The sequence below is a fragment of the Mustela lutreola genome, chromosome 8 (genome assembly GCF_030435805.1).
Source record: "Mustela lutreola isolate mMusLut2 chromosome 8, mMusLut2.pri, whole genome shotgun sequence".
NCBI lineage: Eukaryota > Metazoa > Chordata > Mammalia > Carnivora > Mustelidae > Mustela > Mustela lutreola.
In genome coordinates this window covers 73,784,546-73,811,242 of record NC_081297.1, presented here as the reverse complement: position 1 = coordinate 73,811,242, position 26,697 = coordinate 73,784,546, and the positions used below count along the sequence as shown (strand labels likewise).

The window sequence follows — 26,697 nt, the reverse complement described above, 5'->3', positions numbered from 1 at the left end:
CATGTGATCTGCAGATCATTGCTTAATGTTACTGGGCTATGGGGGATATGGCAAAGAACTGAAAATAAACTTCCCCTTCACATTTTTTGTTAGGGAAATAATACCTAAAAGCATTTGAGTGCAAAAATTTTATATTACCACTGGAAATGCTTCAGACTCTTCTCTCAAGTTATCCAAATATTTCTACAGAAGCTTTTTATTTTATTCTTCTTCACATATTCTTTGGACTTCATGCATTTAGTTATTATCTTCTTAAAAAAAATCAGATCTTTACATCTATGGGTGTATTAAATTTAAAGAATTTATCTAAGTTGCCAGAGATTATTTGTATCTAAAAAATAATAAATATTGATTAATTTTTATGGATAGATTGAACATAGATTTTTGTGGATAGATTGAACATACATTATTTATAGTGTAAAATAAGGTAGTCAACACTATTTGTGTACCAATGCTGTATAATTAAGGTCTGTTCAGAGCAAAGATGGAGTGAATCTATTAGGCTTTCTGAGGGGAATTTAATGATGCGATATACATGATTCCTGTAGAAGATTATGGAAGATTGGTACTGGGCATGCAAATGCATGAATAGAGATCCAAAGATGAAAATCATCAAATCATGGTGGGAAGAACTACCATGTAAAAATAATAACAAACACTGTTGTCTTGATTACCCCCTGGGCACTGCTCTGAATCCTTTATACAATTTAGCCCTTATAACGACCTTAGGAATGGGTTATAGTAGTATTCGTATTTTACAGGTAAGGAAATGAGGCACAGAAAGGTTAAGTAACTTGCCTAAGGACATTCTCCTGGTAGGTGATGGAAAATCTGCCTCCCATGTGCTTGTTTTCATCTCTTGTCTACACCATAGATTCATGATAGCGGTGGTGGTAGTAGGGAAGGAGGGGGAGTTGTTCATTTATTCTTAAAGGCTAGTGTGAAATATTTGGCTTTGTTTATCAGCTGCATTATTTATAAATTTGAAGATGAGAGAGAAGATTGCAAAGGATCGTCAATTATACTTCTGATAATCTTTGATTATATTCTGAATTATCTCCATTATTATTTAAATGTAAAACTGTAGTTCTGAGCAGTATTTTTTTCTTCTCATGGAGTTGAAATTACTTTCGTAATTTTTTTTTTTTTATCTGATACACTTTCTTACATATCTCTCTCTTCAGGGCACTCTATACATAAAGTCAGCTTGGATCTTTTGGGCCCTCAAGAAAAGTACTCTATAAAAATGCTTGAGGAACTTCTTGGTGGAGAGCCCTGTGCTAGATAAGTAGTCACAAATATACAAGGGGTTTCGTATTTCAGGATGGTTTATTTCTAGGTGTGGAAAGGAGAGAGGTTTATTTCTCTTGGGAGAGGAGAGAGGATAAAACATAAATCATCTTAGTATAAGGTAGGCAGTAAGACGTAAAAATTTGCTGGGCTGCAGAGAGGCATTTGCTATTGAGTTTTCTGGCTCTCTGTCCCTCCTTTCTCCTTCCCTCCGTCTTTATTCTTCCCAACCTTCCTTTTAAATTTCCTGTGGACTTTTAAAGAGGATTTTAGTAATTTGCTAATTAAATTAAATATATGTCCTAAGGTATTTTTTAAAAAGATTTTATTTATTTATTTGTCAGAGAGACTGAGAGCACAGCAGGGGGAGCAGCAGGCAGAGGGAGAAGCAGGCTTTCCGCTGAGCAGGGAGCCAGACGTGGGACTCCATCCCAGGACCCCGGGATCATGACCTGAGTGGATGGCAGACACCTAACTCACTGAGCCACCCAGGTGTCCCTATATTTTTACTAGGTATTATACTAGGCTATAGAGGTACAAATTGAATTACAATAGCATCCAAGCTTTTCATTCCAGTTTTAAAACCAATAGGCATGTTTGGTTTAGTGTGCTAAGTGCTATGTTAAACAAAAGTGATGGGAGCCTGAAGGAGGAAGAGAGCTTGGGAGCTTGGTAGCAAGGACTTAACGTGTAAGAGCTGATAAAGCTGTTCCTTCAAGAATGAACATTTTTGGCTCCATGAAGAGTAGAGTTAAACATTGAGAGCCCTAGAAATAGTGTAAATGAAAAATAATGAGGTTTAAAAAATTGTATGTTGTGTTTGGGGAATGTCTTGGAGCAGAGGGGTTTAGAAGATTTTTGAACAGGACAGTGACTTGATCATATCTAAAGTAAAAGAGCACCCTGGTGGCTCTGAGGAGAATGGGTTGAGAAGGTGGGTAACCTGGAGACTGGTGGGCAGTAATTTAGTCTTTGAACCACAGAATGCTCCCCTCAACACCTTTGATATACTTAAATTCTAGAGAATTCAGGAATTTCCCCCAGGGTCCTTCCCCTGATCTGCTACCTTGGATCTTAGGATCTTCTTTTCTTTTCTTTTTTTAATCCTTAATTTGGGGTAGTGAAAGGAGCACAGGGTTTGGAGTGAGCAGATTTGACTTCAAATCCAGGCTTCTTGTTGACTCCCTGTAAGGGTTTGGGACAAATCATTTATCTTTTCTAAATACTCATCTTTAAAATGGGGGTAATAGTTTTTATGGCATAGGATATTTTTTAAAGATTTTATTTATTTATTTGACAGACAGAGCTCACAAGTAGGCAGAGAGGCAGGCAGAGAGAGAGAGGAGGAAGCAGACTCCCTGCCAAGCAGAGAGCCCGATGCAGGGCTCGATCCCAGGACCCTGAGATCATGACCTGAGCCGAAGGCAGAGGCTTTAACCCACTGAGCCACCCAGGCGCTCCTGGCATAGGATTTTTAATAAGAATTAGAAATCAAGTGTACACAGACTTCAGCACAGTACCTGACATATAATATTTCTGTCATCTATTACTTTGATATTCTAGTTGATAGCATATCAGGTTCTTTCGCCTTTCAGAAGCTGTTCTGCATAGGCCGGTATGCTACATACACATTGCTAAGTCTTCCCTCTGCTCACTACAGTCCCTGTGGTTTTTGTAGCACCTAGCATGCTAACCTACTTGGAGCATGTACTCTGAAAAACGTATTTAGGGGAAGGTAGAAAACTGAGAGACAAGAAATTTCTTTGTAGAAATTCAGATTCTTGTCCTGGAAACCAGAAATCAGAGATGACTGTCCTTTGTATGTAGCATTAACAAGTTTTGTGATGTTCATATTCTCATTTAGTTATTCTACATCATGAATGAAGGCAGGGCAGTAGCCTTTACTGTGAATGGTACTAGTTTCCCAGATGTCCTTCAAGGAGTAAACAGGAATCCAGAAGGTATAAGCAATATGTATAATTGGTAGGGCAGTGGGCTTCTGACTTCAAGTGTTATGAACTTTTTCTCCATATCATGTGGCCTCTCTCATGGTAACTTACTCTCCCGTGGCAGGTTATTTGGCTGATGCTACTCTGATGTTTGTGGCACTAATCTTCTTTTATTTTCCTAATCTATTTCAAGGATGAGTTTTGCCTTATTTTGTTTCTATCTAAATTTGAGGGTATAGAGAAAAATCACACAAAATTCAATTTACTAGTCTACCAAAAGGAAGAAATATGGGCCTTTAATATGTTCACCTTCCTTTTTTGTTTCCTAGGTATGTGAGAAAGCCAGCAGTCCCAAATTGGTGGAACTGCTACTGAATGGTGGTTCCCGCGAACAAGATGTTCGGAAGGCGCTGGCGATAAGCATTGGGAAAGGTGACAGCCAGATCATTAGCTTACTCTTAAGAAGACTTGCTCTGGATCTGGCCAATAATAGCATTTGCCTTGGAGGATTTTGCATAGGAAAAATTGAACCTTCATGGCTTGGTCCTTTATTTCCAGATAAGACATCTAATTTAAGAAAAGAAACAAGTAAGTATTAACAGGAAGATTTTGTCCAAGTCTTTTTTTTTTGTTAGTATTTTTTTTTAAGTCATTGATCTTTTCATTAGGTTTATTTCAGTTTGGTACAACTTAAGCCAAGATAATTGTGAAGGTTTTGATATCGTTTTGGTCATGAAAGGTTTTGATTCTTTTTGGTCATGAAATGCTGTAAAACGATATTATATTTAATTCTTTATGACTTAGCAAGTACATCTTTTATAAAGATAGAGCCAAATAGTGGGATCTTCTGAGCAGTTGCTTTTTAAAAAATATATATTTTATTTTATTTTTATTATTTTTTAAAGATTTAATTTACCTGAGAGAGAAAGAGAGCATGAGCTGGGGGAGAAGCAGATGGAGAGGGAGAGGCAGGCTCCCCGCTGAGCAGGGAGCCTGATGTGGGGCTCAATCCCAGAACCTTGGGATCATGACCTGAGCTGAAGGCAGAGGCTTACCTGACTTTATCACCCAGGCACCCCAGATATATTTTCTTTTTTATTACAAAAGTAACCCATGCTTATTCTAAGAATAGCAAAACACAAAAATTGTAAGGAAGAAAATAACAGTAATTATTTTATTCCTTATAGACAATCAATGTAGATTTACTTACTAGATTTTTTTATATGCTTACATATAATATGCATCAAAATGTATATGTAGAAACATATACATATATATACTTTGCATTTTCATGTTAACATATTTAGTTTTCAGTTTTTTAATATTTCAATTAAGGATGTATTTTCTTCATATTTTCAAGTTAATATATATTAAGTATGTTGATGACAAGTTAACATCATCCTCCATTAATACTTCTGTCATTTCGGATGTCAGTCATTCATACTAACTGTGTTTCTAAAAGTTGAGCTCCCTGCTTTGCCTTTGACAACTTACTCCCATGCCCACTTCCTTCCCAACAGTGGTCATATTCTACAACTCTTCACCTTAAGGACTATCTGGTCAATAGCATGTTTGCTTTACTGTCATTTTCCTGATGCATTTACCTGGTAAAACCTTATTCCTGTTCACTCCAACAGTCTGCTTCTTTCCTTCCCTTCCCTAGGGTAGCTGAATGCTGCTGGAGGAAAGTAATCTTTATGCTTATTGGTGCCTCCCCAAATTCCAGGTCTCCAACATTCTGGTGGGCCCTAAAAGATTCAGTGAGGCTGAATTTGCCTAAGTCTCTTAAATGCGTCATGTACTTTTATTTCCAGGATTTTCCCACTGGTACTCTAACTGCTTAACTCCCTTACCTTCTCTCACTTGCCTGTCTCTTCATTCTTTTTGCCTCAGCACCTTCTCACTTTTTATAAGAAAACATTCCTGCCCATGTGAAGTCTGGTTGGAAGATCCACCTACACGCTCTGTAGCTCCTTGTTTCTTATGTGTACTGCACTTATCACATTGTATAATTGTATTTTTTCTTTTTATTATCTACCTTTTGATTGATTACATGCATCACAAAGTCAATGTCAGTTTTTTCCATTGTTGTAACTTTAGCATCTGTGCTAGTACTTTGCACATATTAGGTGCTCTAAATATTTAAAATATTGGCAAAATTCAAAATTTGATAATAAATTATGTTGATAAGCATACATGGAAATAGACATTCCACACAATATTCCTATAAATTTAAATTACCCTCTTTTAATGACAATCTGGTAATATCCATTAATATTTTAAATGCACATCCATACTTTTTTGCCCAGTTATATATGGATAGAAATCCATGATAAAGGCATTCTTTTTTTTTTTTTAATAAACATATAATATATTTTTATCCCCAGGGGTACAGGTCTGTGAATCGCCAGGTTTACACACTTCACAGCACTCACCATAGCACATACCTTCCCCAATGTCCATAATCCCACCCCCCTTCTCCCAACCCCCTCCCCCCAGCAACCCTGTTTGTTTTGTGAGATTAAGAGTCACTTCATGATAAAGGCATTCTTAATGTACACAAAAAGTCGTATACAAGGATTCACATTAAAATATTCTTTATAATAGCAAGAAATTATGAGAAAAAATCCCAAATATTCTTCAAAAGGAACTATTTGAATCAATCATGGTACATTCATGCAATAGGATGGTTTGCAATTGTTGGGGGAAAACATCTAGCAAATCAAAATGTTCAGATGTAGAGAGCATTATTAAGTAAAAAAAAATAAAAAAGCAAAGGACAGCATTTTTAGTATACTGATGTTTGCGAAAACACAGTTGAGATATGGTAGTCATAAATGTTTGAATATGAAAAGACTTATGTCAGAAGAAAAACTCCAGAAATTCGTTCCCTGGTTGCCTCTGCGGACCTTGGAAACTAATGAAATATGATTAGATCCTGTGTTCCATCACTTCAAGAGGTCTCTTGCCAACAACCTGCTTACTTGAATCTCTGAGTTCTGATGGGGAGAGATTATAGGCCCCCTGCAAAGGGATGAAGGGAGATTTACCACCCATTGTATTCCCTTTGTTATGCATGATTTTTTTTTTTTTTATATTTGGTAAGTCTCTCCTAATTAAAAAAGTACAATAATGTCATTTGATTCATTGGAGAGCATGGCCATAATTATATTGGCAGCTCAACTGAGTAAAGAACATTTTGGATTCATAGCTTTAAAACATTTTTCAGCTACTACTTGACCGAGTCACATACACCTGTATTTGAAGAAATTGCCAAGCTATATGTAGCACAATGAGGACTTGGCAAACTTATTTCTTCATAATAGAACATAATATAAAATATAGTAAAATAGAAGGATATTAACTTTCAAATTCCACCAAATTTCTCAGTGGAATGAATCACTTAGCAAAAGGTTTATAAACAAGAATATAATTTATTGAGCATTTTCTATGTTCTAAGCATTGTGCTAAACATTTTATATGCATCATTTCCTCTTTTTATTTTATTATTTTATTTTATTTTTAAAGATTTTATTTATTTATTGGAGGGAGAGAGAGATAGCGAGAGAGAGCAAGAGTAGGGAAGAGAGGGAGAAGCAGGCTCCTCACTGGGCACATGGGACTTGATCCTAGGACTCTGGGATCATGACCTGAGCCAAAGGCAGACCACACTTAACCAACTGAGCCACCCAGGTGCTCCTGCATCATTTACTTTAATCTTTTTCATAACCTTATGTTGTCATCTTCACTTCCCAAGTGAAGATACTGACACTCAGGGAGTCTATGTAACTTGCAAGTGCCATTACTGTTATTTGAGCACAGGCCTGTCAGGTTTCAAAGCCCAGGCTCTTTCCTGTATTTTCATAAAATATTCAGTTTTGTCACTACACCAAAGCTTTGAGTAAATTTTTATGATTTCTAAAAAATTTAAATTCAGTGCTTGCTTCTTATGCAATATCATGGTTATAAAGTGAGAAATAAGTATATGGGTGCTTTGGTGGCTCAGTCCATTAAGCATCCAGTTCTTGATTTAAGCTCAGGTCATGATCTCATGGTCATGGGATCGAGCCCTGTGTTGGGCTTCACGCTCAGTGGGAAGTCTGCTTGAGATTCTCTCCCTCTGTCCCTCCCTCCCTGTGCTCACTCTCTCTCTCTCAAATAAAAAAATAAATATTTTTTTTTAAAAAAGAAATGTGTAAAAAATTCTCTAGAAGCATGAAGATACATAAGGAACTTTGGTGTGATCTATGTTTATGTTTCTTGATTTCTAAGTGACTGGTCTATCTTTTTATTGTAGACATAGGATCCACCCTAGCAAGAATGGTGCTCAGATATCAGATGAAAAGTTCTTTGGAGGAAGGGGCAGCCTCAGGCAGCAATGGGAACTTTCCTGAAGGAGTACTTGATAAATTTGATGAATGGACCTTCATTCCAGACTCCTATGTGGACAGTGTTTTTGGTCAAAGTGATGACCTGGATAGTGAAGGTATTTATTACAAAGAAATATTCCCTTTTTGTTTTCAAACATTTACACACTGGTATTGAACAATAGAAACGGAGACAAAACCTGATTTAATTTATTTGGAAAACTTGAGGAAGAATGTGTTCATTATCAGAAGTAGTTAATTCTCACTAATTCCAGTTAAGGTGATGCCTGTCAAGAAAATGTATCTCTTCATTTCCTAAGTATTATAATACCGATCATTATCAGTGAATGGTGACTAATGTAGTGAAAACACTTTGACTCAGACTAGAATTGGATTCCATGTTCCTTTATTGACAAGATCCTTTTGTGGCTTGTGTAAGCACCTTACCCTTAATAAAGATGGTGTTGCCAACCTTCCAGGATTATTTATAAGAATTAGAGAAATTGTATGTAAAGTGTCTGGGAGAGTGCTTCCCAAATAGATTTTTACCTTTAGAAGGATTAAAATAATATTAATATTTTAATAACACCTTGAAATAACTTAAAAAGTTGTCATGGCAATATATATAATGACAGTTATAGAACTGACATATTTAATACAAGCAGTTTGGTAAAAATGGGGTGAGTTGCTTTTTTAATGACGTGATAGGAATGAAAACTTTGGGTAAGAGATAAAAGTATTTGAGAGAGCAAACAGTAAGTGTTCTCCCTGAATCCCCAAATCTCTGGCCCAAGTACTTTTTAAAATCAACTTTATTCAGATATAATTAATATAAAATAAAATGCACCCATTTTAAGTGTGTGTTTTCATGGGTTTTGAAAAATTTATACATCCATGTAATCATCACCACTATTAAATTATGCAACATCCCTATCATCGAAAAAATTTCCTTTATACCTTTTCAAAAATACCCTGATCCTTGGTCCCTGGCAAACACTGATCTGCTTTCTGTCATTATAGATTAAATTAGTATTTTCTTAAGTTTTATATGAATAAGACAATATAGTCTGTTCTCATCTGTGTCTGGCTGTTTTTCTTTTCTTTCTTTTTTTTTTTTTCTGGCTGTTTTTTAAAGTAGTTGGTCTATGTTGGTGAATGCTCTTTAACTTAAAAGAATATGTATTCAGCAGTTGTTGGGTCAATTAGATCAATTTGGTTGTGTTTCTTAGGTCTTCCATATCTTTACTAATTTTTCTCTCTACCTATTGTATTTGGCAAAGAAGTGTTGAAACTGTAGTCATGTTGTGGAGCTCTACTACTAGATGCATAAACATAAAGGATTGCAGTTTTTTTTTTAAAGATTTTATTTATTTATTTGACAGACAGAGATCACAAGTAGGCAAAGAGGCAGGCAGAGGGAGAGAAGGAAGCAGGCTCCCTTTGGAGCAGAGAGCCTGATGCAGGGCTTGATCCCAAGACCCTGGGATCATGACCTGAGCTGAAGGCAGAAAGAGAGCATGAGCAGGAGGGGCAGAGAGTGAAGGAGAGAGAATCTCAAGCAGACTCCATGCTTAGTGTGGAGCCTGACACAGGGCTTGATCTCAGAACCCTGAGATCATAACTTGACCCAATATCAAGACTTGGACACTCCACCAGCTATGCCACCCAGGCAGCACTTTAAGTATTTTTAAATAAAGGAAAAATTAGAAATGCTGACATAAATATAATTATAAAATGCCTTTGATGCTTCTATGAACAATATGCTAACACAACATACACAGACATAAAATAGAATAATTATGAAAATGTAATAGTTATAAGATAAAAATGTAATTAAACTGTGAAGTCTATTTTAGTAAGATGTTTAAGCATAAAATAATTAAAGTTATAAGATAAATTGTTTTAATAGTGAATGAAGTGGAAGTCTTTTTATCAATTTTAAGATTTATATAGAGTATTATAAAGTTGATTTTTAGATATATAGATTTTTAAATTTGTTTTGATACTTAAAATTAATTCTGTATGTTTGTAAGATAGAGAGTGGTAGAATTTATAATCTCATGATTTTTCAGTAATGTCTCCAAATTTTTTATCCTTAATATAATTTGTTTATTGATCCTTATTTTCTTTAAATCCATAATTTTAAAATAAGTTATTTTCTCTTCTTTCTCAAGATGCTTATGCCAACTAAACTCAGTTTCATTTTAATGTCATTCCATAAATGAGATAACATAATGTGGAATTTAAATAGAGGCGTTCTCAAGATTCCTGAATGTGAGATAATTTAGTGTGATTCCAATATTTAAATAAATTTAAATAAAAATTTTCTGAGAGCAAATCAAAGAAACATAAAAGAATGACATTGATCAGATATGTGTATAAGCTTTCTTTTTTCAAAGATTTATTTATTTGAGAGAGAGAGCACAAATGGGGGGAGGGACAGAGAGAAAGAGAAGCTGACTCCCCACTGAGCAGGGAGCCGGACATGGGGCTTGATCCCAGGACCCTGGGAAGATGGCTTAATCCTAAGGCAGATGTTTAACCAACTGAGCCATCCAGTGCTCCAAATTTGTGTATAAACTTTCTTTGCTTAAGTATAAACTTTCTTTGGTTCCTGTACACACATGTATTTATTATAACATGTAACTATTTTTTTTTTACTTGTTTTTTTCCTACTATACTATGAGCTCATATCAGGCATGGATTGTTTTTCCTGCTTATCTTTATTCAGCACTTGTTCAGTATCTAGTCTAGGACAGCCATTCAATAAATATTTATAAATGAAGAAAAATGTAGCTGAATTTTGAAAATGAAAAGCCAACATAGTTTATTATTTCTATTTTAAGGATGTTACAGTGGAAATTGAGCAATTTCCATCAATGAATATATGTTTAACCTTTTATGATTATTGTATTATGATACTAGCATCTTATGATTGAGTCAGCATTTTTTATTTGCCTTTATTTTGTCATTTAAAAATAGGAAGTGAAGGCTCATTTCTTGTGAAAAGAAAATCTAATTCAATTAGTGTAGGAGAATTTTACCGAGATCGTGCCTTGCAGCGTTGCTCACCAAATTTGCAAAGGCATTCCAACTCATTGGTAAGTTAAATTGTCATTATGTTGTGTGTTTTGTTACTGATAGTCTCTTGATAACTGAAATTATTTGCCAAAGCTAGGAGCTACTGGTGCAGAAATTCCCTAGTATATGAAAACTTTATATATAGAATATGTGTGTGTGTGTCTGTGTACATATATAGATATATATCTACATATCTACATATAGATGTATATATGTATACATATATATATCTATATATATACATATATAGGTATATATGTACACAGACACACATATATATATGTATAAACCATTCTAAATACTCATGCTCATGCTCATTTTTTTAGCATGTTTGGGCCATATGTGTACTAAGTATACTTCAAAATGATTTTTTTTCCTTTTTTCTTTTCAGAGCTCCATTTGTATGGAGCCCAGGGTAGGTCTATGTCTTATGGTGTGGCTAGTCTCCTGAGTGTTTTAACTAGCCATCTTACAGTGATTCTTAAAGAATAGGAAATGTTCTCTTTGCTCCAAAAACTGATAGTGATTTTATTAAACCTGTCTATTTTTTAAATAGGGACCTATTTTCGATCATGAAGATTTACTGAAGCAAAAAAGAAAAATGTTGTCTTCAGATGACTCACTCAGTAAGTATTTGAAAGTAATCATAAATAAGTAGATATTTTGAGCAGAATGCAGTACTTTGTTAATAACAGTTTCCTCTACTCAGATTTTCTGGGTGTTCAACTCATCTTACATAACCTTCAAATTATATGTCTAATGGTATCACACACTATAGAAGAATGAAATACAATTACATATTTAAAATTTTACCTTTTATGGTGCTATGAAAGATTGACTCTTCTATCCTTTCTTCTACTTTTCTGGAATGTAAATATTACCATCACCAACGCCACTCTTCATCCCCTTCTCCGGGTCTCCTTTTTTTTTATACTACTTCTACCACTTGATTAAGTATTTATTATTTATTGTCCATCTCTGCAACTGGAATGTAAGCTCTGTAGTTTCGTTTTCTACTGAATCTCCAGTGCCTTGAAAGGAGTCTGACACTGGTAGGTGATCAGTAAATATTTACCAAGTGAACTTAGATTCCTTGCTCATATTTCCATTGTGTGTTTGTTTTTGACAAAAGGGTCATCAAAACTTCAATCCCATATGAGGCATTCAGACAGCATTTCTTCCCTGGCTTCGGAGAGAGAATATATCACATCATTAGACCTTTCAGCAAATGAACTAAGAGATATTGATGCCTTGAGCCAGAAAAGCGGTATCAGTGGTCATTTGGAGCATCTTGAAAAGCTGGAGCTTCATCAGAATGCACTCACGAGCTTTCCACAACAACTCTGTGAAGTAAATTTAATTTGTTCTTTTAACTCTCAGAATATTCGAAGAGCTTTTGTATTTCTATCTAACTTGCATGGTTAAATCTTTAGACAGAAGGATCTGCTTCTGCATCATTTGACAGTAGTTCCCCATTTCCTGTGGTTTTCACATTGGGATCTTAGTCTGTGTGGTGTTCAGGAGCATCTTTGAGGAATGGTGATCTGGTAAAAAAGGAATCCTAGGTTCTGTCCAGATGATCTGTGGTACATGGTAGGATGTATCCAGGCTGCATGTTCATCATGCCTTCAATTATTGAATTCTAGGAAGACAACTTAAACAGTGTGAAGAGGTAGACTAGAATTAGACCTGGTTTGGTGGCACTGGCTCTGGCTCAGCCACCAACTGTCTAACAATAAGTATGTGTTCCTCTGGCCACTCTAAGCCTTCATGTCCTCATCTGCAAAATATAGAGGCTCAACTAAACTATTCCTGAGACACTTAATGAGTTTTAAAATTACAGGGATGCCTGGGTGGCTCAGTTGGTTAAGCGGCAGCCTTCGGCTCGTGTCATGATCCCAGCGTCCTGGGATCGAGTCCCACATCTGGCTCCTTGCTCAACGGGAAGCCTGCTTCTCCCTCTGCCTCTGCCTACCACTCTGTCTGCCTGTGCTCACTATCTCTGACAAAAAAAAAAAAAAAAGAAAATTACATGCAACTTAAAAGTTGATATTTTTTCTCAACATTCCTATTTTCAAAAATTAAAGTATAAAATGATCTGCTGATAGAGTAGTTCTCAGAATACTGACTTTGTTCATCATTTTAATGTATGATGGATCAGAAGTCAAAGAACCTATCTTGACAAATTAAAAAAAATTGAATACAAATATTTAAATTGTTAAATTAAATTATTACACTGAACTGCAAAGTTTGATGAAGGATCATCCTTTATAAAACACTGGTTTTACTGCAAATGCATTTTTCTTTTTTTTTCACCTATAAAATTTGTAATTCTTTTGAGACTTTAACTTAACTGTTAACTTCTTGAGAACAGGAGCTGTTTCAGGTTTGTTCATGTCTATTCTCAGTACCAAATAAGGTCTTAAATACAGTGGAGGCTCAATAGATGATTATTGAATTAATTTATGGTAGAATTAATGGCTGACACTTGGTAGACCTTCAATAAATATTTGTTAAAGAGTAAATAAAGAAAACTAGAATTGACCCTAACTAAAGCAAAGACAATTCAAAAAGAGCATGACACGGTAAGATACATTAAGGGTATTCAAAGACCAGACAAGCTCAGAATCTTCTCTCAAGGAAATTTTAAATAGGCACCACTAGATGGCACTTTTAAAATTACTGCTTGTAGCTATCTCTACCAAAAAATTTCTCCATTAAAATTTGGGAATAAAGAATTTAAAAATCTTCCATTCTGAATAATCTGGTAGGATCTGAAACAATGGCAGATATTTCCAAACAACTTCTGGGGCAAAGATCCGTTAATAAGCTTTATGATCACATCAAACGCTTTAGAATTTCTCTGAGGATAAATATATTGATATATACAGAGGAGCATAGAGAAGAGATTGTTTTGATATTTTAGCCTTTACAATAATCCACTCCCAAGTTTTAAAAAACTGACATATAAATGGAAAGTTTCCTGTTATCATGGTAAAATTAAAAATTGCTTAAAAATGGAGATTAGAAATTTGAAACAGGTGCCTGGGTAGCTCAGTTGGTTGAGCGACTGCCTTCGGCTCAGGTCATGATCCCAGACGTCCAGGATCGAGTCCCACCTCATGCTCCTAGCTCTTTGGGGAGTCTGCTTTTCCCTCTAATCTTCTACTCTCTCATGTTCTCTCTCACTCATTCTCTCTCAAATAAATAAATAAATAAAATAAAAAAAGAAATTCGAAACAAAGGGTTTCATGACAAAGAGGGGGTTCTAAACAAAACATGTATACAATGACTACTTTTATGGTTAAATAATTATTAATTATTATAATTAATAATTATTAATTATTTAGATTTAATAATTTAAATATTTAATTAATTTAATATTTAAATATATTAAATATAATATATTATAAATATTATTTATATTAAAATATATAAAAATTTCTAAAATCTAGTCCTTAAGAAATGTATCCCTGGGATTATTTTATACTGTTTATTCATTAAATAATTCAAATATTTATTGAGGCTTACTCTGCTTCCATTTCACTCTTGGCAGGAATGATTTACCAAGAAACTGAATTAAACTCTTAACCTTGTTTTTGTGAATTGCTTTTGACACTTTACCTCTTACATTTTCCTGGTTTTAACACACATAATAGCAGGGATGGTTGGACCAGTTGTTATACTGAAGTTCTCTTGTGGATTGTGTTCTCAGTTTTGGGGAAAATTCTTAATGGTTCTAGTACCGGAGGTATGGAAGGCAGAAGTATTAGCTAACTTCAAGTTTTTCAGTTGGTTTTCAAATGGTTAGATAATTTTAAAATACTGTCTTTCCAGACCCTGAAGTGTTTGACACATTTGGATTTGCACAGTAATAAATTTACATCATTTCCCTATTACTTGTTGAAAATGAATTGTATTGCCAACCTCGATGTCTCTCGAAACGACATCAGCCCTTCAGTAGTTTTGGATCCTGCAGTGAAGTGCCCAACCTTGAAACATTTTAACTTGTCATATAATCAGCTGTCTTCTTTTCCTGAGAACCTTGGTGATGTGGTAGAGAAATTGGAACAGCTCATTTTAGAAGGGTAAGAAGGGAGTTCATTAAATACAAAAGAGTTGCTTTACATTGAAGTTTTGTAAGACTGATAAAATATGTTGACATTCTTTCCATAGTAATGGGTTTCAAGCAGTCATATGATAAAAGATTGAGGGAATTAATATTATAGCTTCTATCAATTTTTACAATTAATTTAAAAATAAATCTGCTTTGATGCTCTTCTTTGAAGGTGAATTGTTTTTTTTTCTTCAAGGCATATGCATTTATGACATTTAATCCTCATTTTGTTTCTTATGACTAGAAATAAAATACCAGAAATATGTTCCCCATTAAGCCTGAAGGAACTGAAGATTTTAAATCTTAGTAAAAACCACATTACATCTCTATCAGAAGACTTCCTTGAGGCATGTCCTAAAGTGGAGAGTTTCAGTGCCAGAATGAATTATCTCGGTAAGTGTTCTATATGAGTCTCCTACTAAACAGTCCTTTTGAGTATTACAGGGTGAGTCATACATGGACATGTTAGCTGAGGGTATAAATGTGGTATTTCAACTTAAATTTAATGCGAGAGTTTCAGAGATAAAGTTAACAGGTCAGTGATTAGAACAAAGGAGTTAGCAAGCCATGAGGACATGAAGGAACCTTCAATGTGTATTGCTAAGTGAAAGAAGCCAGTCTGAAAAGGCTACATACTATATGATTCCAACTATATGACATTTTGGAAACGACAAAACTGTGGGGACAGTAAAACTGTCAGTGATTGTCAGGAGTTTGAAGAAGGAGAGAGGAAGGGGGAGGTGAGTGGGATTTTTAGGACAGTGAAACTATTCTGAATGACAGTGTAATGTGGATACCTGTCATTATATATTTGTCAAAACCTGAGAGTGTACAGCACAGAGTGAACTCTTACTGCAAATGATGAATTTTAGTTAATAATAATATATACGTATTGTCTTATCAATGATAGCGAATATACCAAGCTACGCAGATTATTAGTAATAAGGATAAAAATATGTGTGTGTGGGAGGAATGGTGGTGAGGAGAGAAGAGGTTTATGGGAACTCTGTACTTTCTGCTCAATTTTTCTGTACACCTAAAGGTACTCTAAAAATAGTTTATTTTTAAAGTACTAAAATTAAAAATTTTTAATACCGAAAAAAATTTTCAAATTAAAAAATTATAATAGATTGCTCATAGGCTAGAAGTTCCTTGGACTCCCAATAGTCATCATACTATGGTGCGCTGTAATCTGTGAAACTAAAATGCATATGGCTACATGAGATGGTTGAAGCAGGAATACTGAGTTTCCTACTGAAGTTTGCTCAATTTTCTGGATTAGAAGTGTAGAAACTATTATTATTTCTTTTGGAAATAAAATTAACCAGCTAACAGTTTGCAAATGAGTATGGTTAATGTTATTGATTGAACACTTGCTCTGTGCAGAATATTACAGTAATACATGATATAATCATCACTTTTATTAAAAGTTGTGAAATATTCCGTGCTCTCTTAGCATGTGAGATAACAGGGAATTAACATTTATTTGTAGTCTCTGTGAACATTCTAATATTAAGGGACAAAATACTTTTATGGAAATAAATGGGAATTCCCCATATTTTATCTTCCTTAAGAAGATAAAGGAGACCACATGCACCTTGCGACCCATGTGACTATTCTATACTGACTCCATAAAAAATTTTTAAAAAAGATTTTATCCATATATTTGTTAGAGAGAGCATACAAGCAGGGGGAGCTGCAGGCAGAGGGAGAAGCAGGCTCCACACTGAGAAATGAGCGTGATGTGGGGCTCCTTCTCAGAGCTGAGATCATGACCAGAGCCGAAGGCAGACGCTTTACTCACTGACCACCTGGTGTCCCTGTAAAATAATTTTTTAATACTGCTTAAAAGCAGAATACAATTGGACTTATTCTGAAATATTTTATTTTTCCAGAACAGAAGGTAGTAATGATAAAAACTATGCTAATTTGCAGGATATTTTCCTCCTTCCTCCTTTCTTCTAGGCCTCTTGAATATCAACCATGTTCCTTCTATGAACCTGAAAATGGGGAATAGAGTGATTCCCTTCTAGTGAGCAAAGCAAACCCAGTCTCTGTCCTTAAAGAATAGTAGTTAGGTTCAGAAGATAGGCATTCAGTAACTAAGCTAAATGCTGTGAGGACAAGTTGAGGATGCTACAGGGGTAATCAGGGGGCTCTCAGCCAGACTTTGGAGGCAGAGGAGTGTCTCTGTATCTATGACATTTAAGTTAGATCTGGAACGAGGAGCATCCCAAGGACCCTGAGGGTTGGTTACTGTCATCTCAGCTGAATCTCACAAAAATCTTGTAGAGTATGACAGGTATGATCTCTGCTCCACTGAAGAAATGGAAGAGAGATTTTTGTGTGATATATTCAGGTGCATAGAATTAATTTACTAGAAAGATAGAATGCAAGTAGTTTAAAAAATCTTTTTGCTTTGCACTACACAATTTTAGTAGTTTTAGAAGTAGTCTTACATTTGGAAAGATGCTTTAAGGAAGTGATATCTGAGTGGGACCATTAACTCTTAAGATAATCCCATGTGAAATGCAGTTTTGATTCTTTGAATTCACGTCTTTTCCATATAGCATCTAAACCTCTTATTCTTAAGTGGAGAGTTATTTATTTTGCCACAAATACTTCTCAGATATAGGTGAAAAATAATAGCATGTTCCTTTATGCCTCTTTGGAAAGTAGCTTCTAGCAGTGTCTTAGAACACTTTGACCTTTGAAGATTTTTCTAGAGAAACCATAACCCATATTTTTAACCTTGAAAATGCTAAGAAATAATTTCTCAAGCCACTTTCATAGAACCATAGATTTTTAGATTTCTAAAGAATCAGAGAGTTCATCTGGTCTAGCTGCACTATTTTATGGATGAAAAACAGGCTGAATGATTTGCTCAGTTTCCAAAACTGTGTTCTACAGAATTTTATTGCCTGGAGGTACTTCATACTGTATTTCCTTCTTGGAAGTTCATAAACTACATGAGAATATTGAGAACTCTGAGATATTTTGCTTCATTTTACTTAATGTTTCCTCAGTGTCTTAAGATCATGTGATCCAAGAGTGCTTTTATTGATCAATACCCATCATTACCCCATAGAACACCCTTTATTGGTTGGTACTATAAAGGATTTTTATCTTTACATCATATTGTGTATTAGTATTGAAAGTGTTTTGTTGTATATACTTAAGAGTAATCTGAATTAATCCAGAATGCATGTACACATAATGATAATATCACACATACTTTGGAATGAATATTCTAATAATTCTTACTTTGTACCGATGTTGGACAGATGAATTTATGTTTTGGACGGTTGTTTCGCTTTCAGATGAAAATACTCTTACAAGTATGGTCCATTGTTTTGATGTTTAGTAAAAGGAGTAAGGGAGTTACCTTATTTTAAAAGTAGAATTTTTTTGTCAGCAGGTGAATAAAGTTAAGTGATTGGTAGCTGTTTTTATAGTAGAATCTAAGGGAAATCTAGTTGAAATGATTAAAATGTCTCTTATCTCACTTTTATTTTCTTTTAGCTGCTATGCCTCTTTTGCCTTCTTCCCTGACAAGCCTAAAACTATCTCAAAACAGATTTACATGTGTTCCAGAAGTAATTTTAAATCTTCCACAGTAAGTTTATTGTTTTAACTTTAAAACCACATGAACTGGGAAAAAATCTTTAGAAACATGGTTTTGATGTGGGCATATTAATTGATTTATAAATTGTAATTGATTTCTAAAGCTACTCAGTTTAATATTCTTAAATCTATGAATGTTAGAATTTTACTAGGCAAAAGACCCAAGTTGCTATTTGGACTTTTTAACTTTTATATTAATTTAGGGTACTATTGTGTTGAGACAATTTAAGGTTAATTAACTGTTGCAGTATTACAAACGATTGAGATTACGGGAGCTATCACTTTAACTTTAAAATTTTACTTGCTCTTAGAGGTTGATGTACATCTAAGATGTTATTAATTTTGAAATTATACTTATGTTGAGTTAGACATTTTTGGTAGAGATTAAGACAATTTATATAGCTCCAAGTATTTAGGAATATTTCTGGTTAATTTAATTAAAAATGAAGGTTTTCCTATTTACTATAAATTTAGGCATTAATTAGATTTAAAATGTGTCATGTTAAATACCATTCTAATTGGTTTATACATTATAAACCAGATCCATAAGTGTGTATGTGCAAATATAGGCATATACAGGTAAATAATGCTTAGCTATAATCTGGTTATAGAAGATGTCAGACAGACATATAATAGTTAATTTCAGTCTAGCTTTAGAATGTGTCAGACACTGTTTTAGCCGCTCAATGGTGGATCATCTTTAAACTTCCTAATAAAACTGTTGTTATCTCTATAATGAGAACATTATTTTATTAAAGAGATGAAGTAATATGCCTAACTCACAGTTCTTAAACACTGGCAACTCAATTTTATACTCTCAACTCATGCGTATAAACACCTCTAGGATATAGTTGGTCCTATATTTTAAACATAATGTATTCCTGAAAATGTGTTTGAAAGTCAAATATTTATGAAAGTTGGTTAGGAGATACATACCATAAAGAAGATTTCTCCTCAGTTAACTAAAAATATTATTTAGCCCCTTAATTACTCTATGCTTTTAGACAATATCTTCAGGCATACATTTCTAGCATTTTGTATGTATTTCTTTAAATATATTCTTTTGTTTCACAAAAGATTATGCAGTTGGCCAGCTTAAGTCCCCCTTGAGGCTAACAGGGACTTCTTTTGAACTATCTGTTGATTCTTGGCTTTATCTAAGTTCTATTGTTTGTTAGATAGACACGTCTTATCTCCAATACAGTCCAATTAATTTTCTTATATTTATGCATCTTTTTGAGATATGTAGGGCAAAAACCTGTGTCATTTTAAAATAAGAGCAAAAATGTTGTGCAGGCTTGAACCTTGGTCTAGTGGGCTGTGCGACTATGTGAGCTCAGTTAGAATTAATTCAGTATGGTTCAAAAATGCCAGATGAAAGGGGTCAGCATATAATTGTAAAAGTCCAGACAGCCTTTATGTAGTCAAATATATCACAATCACTGTCTTTATTCTTTCTACACACGTACGCTTATGCCATGTGTTTTTCTGTTGTTTCCTGCAAACTTTGGGTAATGTATTCCTGAAAGCAACCAATTTGCCTTGAGAGCCTACTGTATGCAAGACATCATGTTCAATGTTGTGATATTTATCACACTGAGACAAGCTGGTAAAAGGTTATACCCATGCACATTATTCATTAGCTCTGGGACACAGCCTCTGAAGAATCTTCACAGTAATGAGGAAAATGAAAAGAGAAGGGGGGGTGCTACATACTTGTGACTCTTGTATAGAAGGCGTATTTATAAATCTTATATAGAAATGACCATTTTTCCTTTTGTTCATTATGATTTCTCATGCATCGTAAACAATGGTAAACACTTGGTCTTTCTCTCATTCTAAGATTGACATTTTTTTGTTTCTGAAGTAAGGAAATTAGGCTTCAATTTTGTTTTAACGGTCTTTTATTTATTTAAATGTTGTTTCTAGTGAGACATGCTTTTTCTCTAGCCCATATCTATTTACATATACACAAAAACATACATGCATACTTAAATATAAATAATGCTAGTTTTAAAGTTGTGTCATGTGATGTTATTTCATGCACTTTGGAAACACTCATTTTTTATCTTGATACTGTATGGTTCTAGCTTGCGATCTTTAGATATGAGCAGCAATGAAATTGAGTATCTGCCGAGTCCTGCACACTGGAAATCTTTGAACTTAAGGGAACTCTTGTTCAGTTTTAATCAGATCAGCATCTTGGACTTGAGCGAAAAAGCATATGTGTGGTCAAGAGTAGAGAAACTACATCTTTCTCATAATAAACTGAAAGAGGTAAGAGGTTATCTTATTTGTTTAAAATGATTGCCTATTTAAAAATGCACTTTTATGATTTGAAAATATCACAAATTATCATTTTGAAAGTCTGCTAATTGATATTTCTTACCTTTGAGTAAGATCTAATCCTACCCTGAAGTAAGTGGGTATATTAGCATAGATTACCTTCAGTCAGAATCACTTTGTGCTCTATTTTTGAAGAAGCATATGAATATATATATTTAATCATGAATGTGTGTAATGTGTTAAGTGTTTTATTTTATCACTAAATCTCTGATCTGCTAACAGACTCGCAAATAATCTACATTTCTCAAGTTGTTGCTGAGTCATCTGTAGCATGTGTTTTTCTTAAATTTCTGCATTCCTCCATTATGTTGCCCTTTAGCCCAGTGAGTCAGCCTTTTTGCGTCACTCTGTTGCCTCTGTTTATAAATCTAAAACTGATTATTCATTCATCTCAGAAAAAAATATCTAATTTTGCTGCTTCAAGTTTTTTGCCTATGAGAGCCAAAAAGAATTGTGTCTGAAACTGTTAAATTCAGCGTAACTGAGTGGTTTTGGTACCTGATTTTTTGGTCAGCAAATTGATGTTTTCTATTGTAAAAGTATGCGTATTGCTTAATAATTTGGAACGGGAAAAGAAAAACTCCTATTACAAGGCCACCGAAAGTATAAACATTCAGTTGTATTTTAAGAATGTTAAGTTGCCTGTAAGTTTATGACTAGAACTTTATAGCTTTTGTGAAGAATATAGTGTAAAAGGAGCAGACTGAAGTCACTACTGATTAGATTTAGGTAAATATAAAGAACTTCTTTACTTTTAATGTCATAAGGAGATGAAATATGATACCAAGATAGGACAGGTCTTTTAAGATTATAAATAAGTGACTTGGATTGTTTTGGGTAAGTCCTTTACACTTACGTCTTCGAATAATTATATTGAAAACTATGACAAGCCTTTGGAAAGTTTTAGAACTCTGCTGAAAGGTTATACAATTTGCTGATAGGCTCTCTGAGCCTTTCTTTTCTCCTAGGAAGTATCTGGTTTCTTGCAGCACGCATTTCTTCTTTCCTACCAACTGGATTTGCCCTTTTTTATTTCATTAAGATTCCTCCTGAGATTGGCTGTCTCGAAAACCTGACCTCCCTTGATGTCAGTTACAATTTGGAGCTGAGATCCTTTCCTAATGAAATGGGGAAGTTAAGCAAAATATGGGATCTTCCTTTGGATGAACTACGGCTTAATTTTGATTTTAAACATATAGGATGTAAAGCCAAAGACATCATAAGGTTAGATAATTTTATTTCCATTTTTTAAATTAAATTTGTTTCAGATTTTTTCTATCACTTCTATGAGAATGTAGTTACAGTTTAGGAAATAATAGTATGGTACTGTTTAATGGTAATATACCGTGTGTCACTTGCCTTTTGTTTAATAAATGGGTTTATGTGGTGCCTCTACAGAGATTTTCATTTTCTTCTAGCCACGCTACTGTTGAGAGAGTGGCTTCTCCTCCTGATCATGCTTGTCATAGAAGTGACTATAAAAGGAAATTATTTGGTGTCTTGTTATAAATATACGTTCTAACGAGTATAACAGAGAATAATAGAGCCCAATAACTTCTCAAGCTCCATTTCATATAGCAAATAGTTATCATGTCTATTATATCTTAAAGCATTATAGATACTTAAATGATATAAAATTACTAACTTTGATTTTGCATGTGAGGATGAGTCATCTACTAACCCTGACCATTTTTGAAACCAAAACTTCTCAGGTATCACTGTTGCTGATCTTTACACTTGATGTACTTCAAATACCTTTGGTAATGGACTTTATTTCACTCTCTGTTACCTTTTGAGCATGTCAATATTATTGGTACCTACCTGTAAAACTGTCTTTTCCCATTTCTATAGAATTACTCCTATTTATATTATCTTACAGGTTTCAACTCAGTTATCACCTCTTAATATATCCCTGACTTGACTAAAATATCCAACAAGACAGGGATCATGGCTATGTTCATTCATAGTTTGATTCTTGGCACCTAACGCAGAGCCTGGCATACAATTGAGAATAAATGAATTACCAGTGAACTACATAGTTACCTAATTCTCTTCTGTTTAAATTTTCTTAAATACATTTAACTTTTCATCTCCTTTTATGAGGAAAGATTTGCTTTTCTGTCCCCCAGGGTTGATTTAATTTGAAAAGAAAGACTGTCACCAGCTATGCTAAATCTGACTGCCTTTCATCCTACCTAATTGTTTCCCATGATTTTCCCCTCTGAAACTGGACAGATATTCAAATTAAAATTGGTTCACTATTTGGTAAGAATTTGTAGAACTACTTTTCAGTATGATGTGCTATATTATCAAGCCACTATAATCTACTTTTAAATGTGTTTAACATTTTTAGAAGGGAGAGACCTGGAGTGGTTTAGAAATTGTAGGCATCATTTTTTTTTTAAAGATTTTATTTATTTTTTTGGACAGAGATTGAGAGAGAGAAAGAGAGAGAGAGCGAGTGCACAAGCAGGGGGAGCAGCATAAGGAGAGGGAGGAGCAGGGAGCCCAATGTGGAGGTCTGTCCCAGGACCCTACGATCATGACCTGAGCCAAAGGCAGACGTTTAAACAACTGAGCCACCCGAGTGCCCTGATCAGTTGCTTTTTTAAAGAATGACTTTTTCAAAGAATGCTGAATTCTTAGTAAATAGACAGTTGAACTATTGATATTCTTGCTTATTGATAATGCAAACAGAACTTAAGTTGTATGTGAAAAAATTATTTCAAACAGAACTTAAGTGGTATGTGACAATGATTTCAGTAATAGCAGACAGTATCTGATTTGTCAGGTTGTATTTTCTAAAGCATCAAACAAATTATGAAAAGTAATTGTGTCTTTTATTCAGATCCTCAGGAATGTTGGTCAGAGTCTTATTAGTTATGAGAATGGATCAGTCTATATTCCCTAAAATTCACATATGATTTAGTTTCTTCTCTAATTTTAGATTGTAGCAGCATTTTAACATAGTTAAGAATATATCTTTCTATAGCCAGTATATTTTTAAATTTAAAATCTAGTATTTAAAATGGTTTTGTTAGCCACCTGTAGCACTTCTGATTAGTTTCAGTTGTGTTTTCATTAAGATTCTTAGGAAAAATATCATATTATTTGCTGATAGTTTAATAGTGTACATGTATAATTTATAATATAACCAATATGTTCCCAGTCTCCATTTCCATTACATACATGCATACATAATATATGTAAATAGATACATTATCTATGTCATATAAGAATATATGACACACATAGACACATATACCCAATATGACCTCACTATCAAAGTTTAGTGTAATAGTATGCATATATACTCTATTTTGCTTCTCTGTCATATGTAAAATTTTGTCCTTTGTAAAATTTTGGACCTTCTAATTTTTAGGGTTTCATTTGTGTTATTTAAAGAAACTCATATATAGATATATCTCATATATATGTATATGTATGCACACACACATATATAATGCTAATTAGTCCATAATTTTCAGCATCCTAATTAGTATTGCAAACATGTTTCGATTATTTCTGGTGATAATGTAACATGTCATCATATTTGATATTGTTACCTACCAATCATCAACCACACGGACATCGCTAACATAATAGATGCATTAATGTGTGTTGAAAGACATATACCTTGTTAGGTACATAAGCTGTGTAGTCTTTTGCATGCTCTGTTTTAGAATAGTCTGGTATTTTAAAGATTTTAATGCTTAAGAATTCACCTATGTCTTAAGTACACTGTTAAGCATTTTATTATTTCATTTTTGTATTTTCAAATACCAGGTTTCTTCAACAGCGGTTAAAAAAGGCTGTGCCCTATAACCGAATGAAGCTTATGATTGTGGGAAATACTGGGAGTGGTAAAACCACCTTATTGCAGCAACTGACAAAAACCAAGAAGTCAGATCTTGGGGTGCAGAGCGCCACAGTTGGTATAGATGTGAAAGACTGGCCTATCCAAATTAGAGGCAAAGGGAAGAAGGACCTCATTCTGAATGTGTGGGATTTTGCAGGTATTTATTTTGCTAGAATCTTTTACTCATATTTATCTTTTATTTTGGACAGGGATTTAAAAGCAGAGATTTTATCCTGCAAAAGAGCTAGTAGGTACTGCAAAGAGACCTGGTAGATGCTATAGAATTATTCCAAAGCTCTTTACTTCTAAATTTACCCTTGCCACCAGCATGAATTCCATGGAGGGAAACGTTAGGAACCAGTAGGAGTCAGCTGAAGCTTAAATATTTGGTTGGTACTTGACACACAGGCTAACAGTTGTCAATCCTGAGTGAAAACCTAGTGTAGTCCTCTACGTATGTAGTGTCTGTTGGCTGTTTCTCTCTTTTTTTGTATGCTAAGTAGAAGATATTATCACCTAAAAAAAATTTTTTTTAAGGGATACTTGCCTCTTGTTTGTAAGGCTAAGAAAAAGTCTCCAATCTTTCTTTAGGTCGTGAGGAATTCTACAGTACTCATCCCCACTTCATGACCCAGCGAGCCCTCTACCTTGCTGTCTATGACCTTAGCAAAGGGCAGGCTGAAGTGGACGCCATGAAACCTTGGCTCTTCAATATAAAGGTCATCTGTTCTCACTATTTGAAAGTAGAAAATAGTTTTTTTGTGTGTGTGAAAGGTGATTTGTTTTGGACAAGCAGTTGCTTCAGTCTCCTCAGTTTTTTAAGAATAAAGTTAGAAGCACTAAAATTTTGAGTTGGAGAATTTTTAGTGTAATTAGGTTGTGACATGAAAATAGTGTGTTCCTTATTGGTAAATGTTATAGATACTTAAAAACCTTTAACCTATAAGAGTTGAAAATATATATGTTAAAGCTATTTTTTATTATTTTATTATATTTTCAATGGAGGAGGGGCAGAGGGAAAGGGTGAGAGAGAGAGTTGTAAGAAGCAGGCTTCATGCTCAAAGACCCTGAGATCATGACCTGAGCTGAAATCAAGAGTCAGAAGCTTAACTGACTGAGCCACTCAGGTGCCCCTGATCAATTTATTTCTTAAATGAGTATGAACTTCTCTAATTTAAAATAAAATATACTAAGCAAAAGCAATCCACGCATTGTCATCTCACTGGCATGTGTAGTATCAATTACTTCAAATCTTACACTTTTTTTTTTTTTAAGATTCTATTTATTTGAGAGAGGGAGAAAGCATGAGAGGTGGGGGTGGGCAGAGGGAGAAGCAGACTCCCTGCTCTGTGGGGACCCCGATGTGGGACTCAAGCCCGGGACTCCAGGGTCATGACCTGAGCCAAAGGCAGTGGCTTAACCAACTGAGCCACCCAGGCACCCAAATCTTGTACTTTTAAATGATACGAGCCTAGTATGCTCTTATATTTGGCATCTATTTTTGTAATTTTTCCACTTTGTCCCTTGCTGTCATGCTTTTAGCTCTTCTTGATGTAGTACAGGTTTCAGAACTGGGATAAAGTAAGAGTGAGTGATGCTCTTTGAATGAGCTTCAGGGGGCTCTTTTGTGAATCACATCCTTGACAAGGTTTGTGTCAGGACATTTTAGCAGATACTTTGGCTGCCTACAGCTCAGTTTATCATTTTGGTAATTTTCTAACTTCCTTTTTTTTGTCATAACTAGCTAAAGTAAGTGAATATTATAGTGGCCATTGTACTTGCTTTAGTGCCTTTTTGTGTTGTTTTCCATGTGGACGACAAACTGAATGACTTCAAATTGAATGTAGGAGATTGAATTTATACAGCTAAGGAGGTGAAAAATATAAACCATATTATGTTGCTTTGGTACAGTCTTGGGTTTATTAAATGCTTATTTTATTTAGAAGTCCAAAGTACACTTACAGAATAACCCATTTTAAAGGCATAAAAGAAAAGAAGAATAGACTATTACTGTTATATCAGCTGCCTGAAAAGTGGTAAAACTTGGAATAAGAAGGGGCATAA

At 34.4% G+C, this 26,697-nt stretch overlaps 1 protein-coding gene across 2 annotated transcripts in view; it reads left to right on the top strand.

The window, feature by feature from the left end:
- Window positions 1–26,697, top strand: part of LRRK2 (leucine rich repeat kinase 2) — a 131,930-nt gene that overhangs the window by 44,676 nt on the left and 60,557 nt on the right. For both annotated transcript variants that reach the window (XM_059185642.1, XM_059185643.1), the window contains exons 19-30: window positions 3,569–3,827; window positions 7,537–7,725; window positions 10,589–10,707; window positions 11,244–11,313; window positions 11,820–12,037; window positions 14,525–14,775; window positions 15,049–15,197; window positions 18,327–18,420; window positions 20,519–20,705; window positions 21,817–21,998; window positions 24,561–24,790; window positions 25,225–25,352. In XM_059185642.1, the coding sequence (XP_059041625.1) occupies window positions 3,569–3,827; window positions 7,537–7,725; window positions 10,589–10,707; window positions 11,244–11,313; window positions 11,820–12,037; window positions 14,525–14,775; window positions 15,049–15,197; window positions 18,327–18,420; window positions 20,519–20,705; window positions 21,817–21,998; window positions 24,561–24,790; window positions 25,225–25,352 (2,076 nt within the window). The remainder of the gene's footprint in view (window positions 1–3,568; window positions 3,828–7,536; window positions 7,726–10,588; window positions 10,708–11,243; window positions 11,314–11,819; window positions 12,038–14,524; window positions 14,776–15,048; window positions 15,198–18,326; window positions 18,421–20,518; window positions 20,706–21,816; window positions 21,999–24,560; window positions 24,791–25,224; window positions 25,353–26,697) is intronic.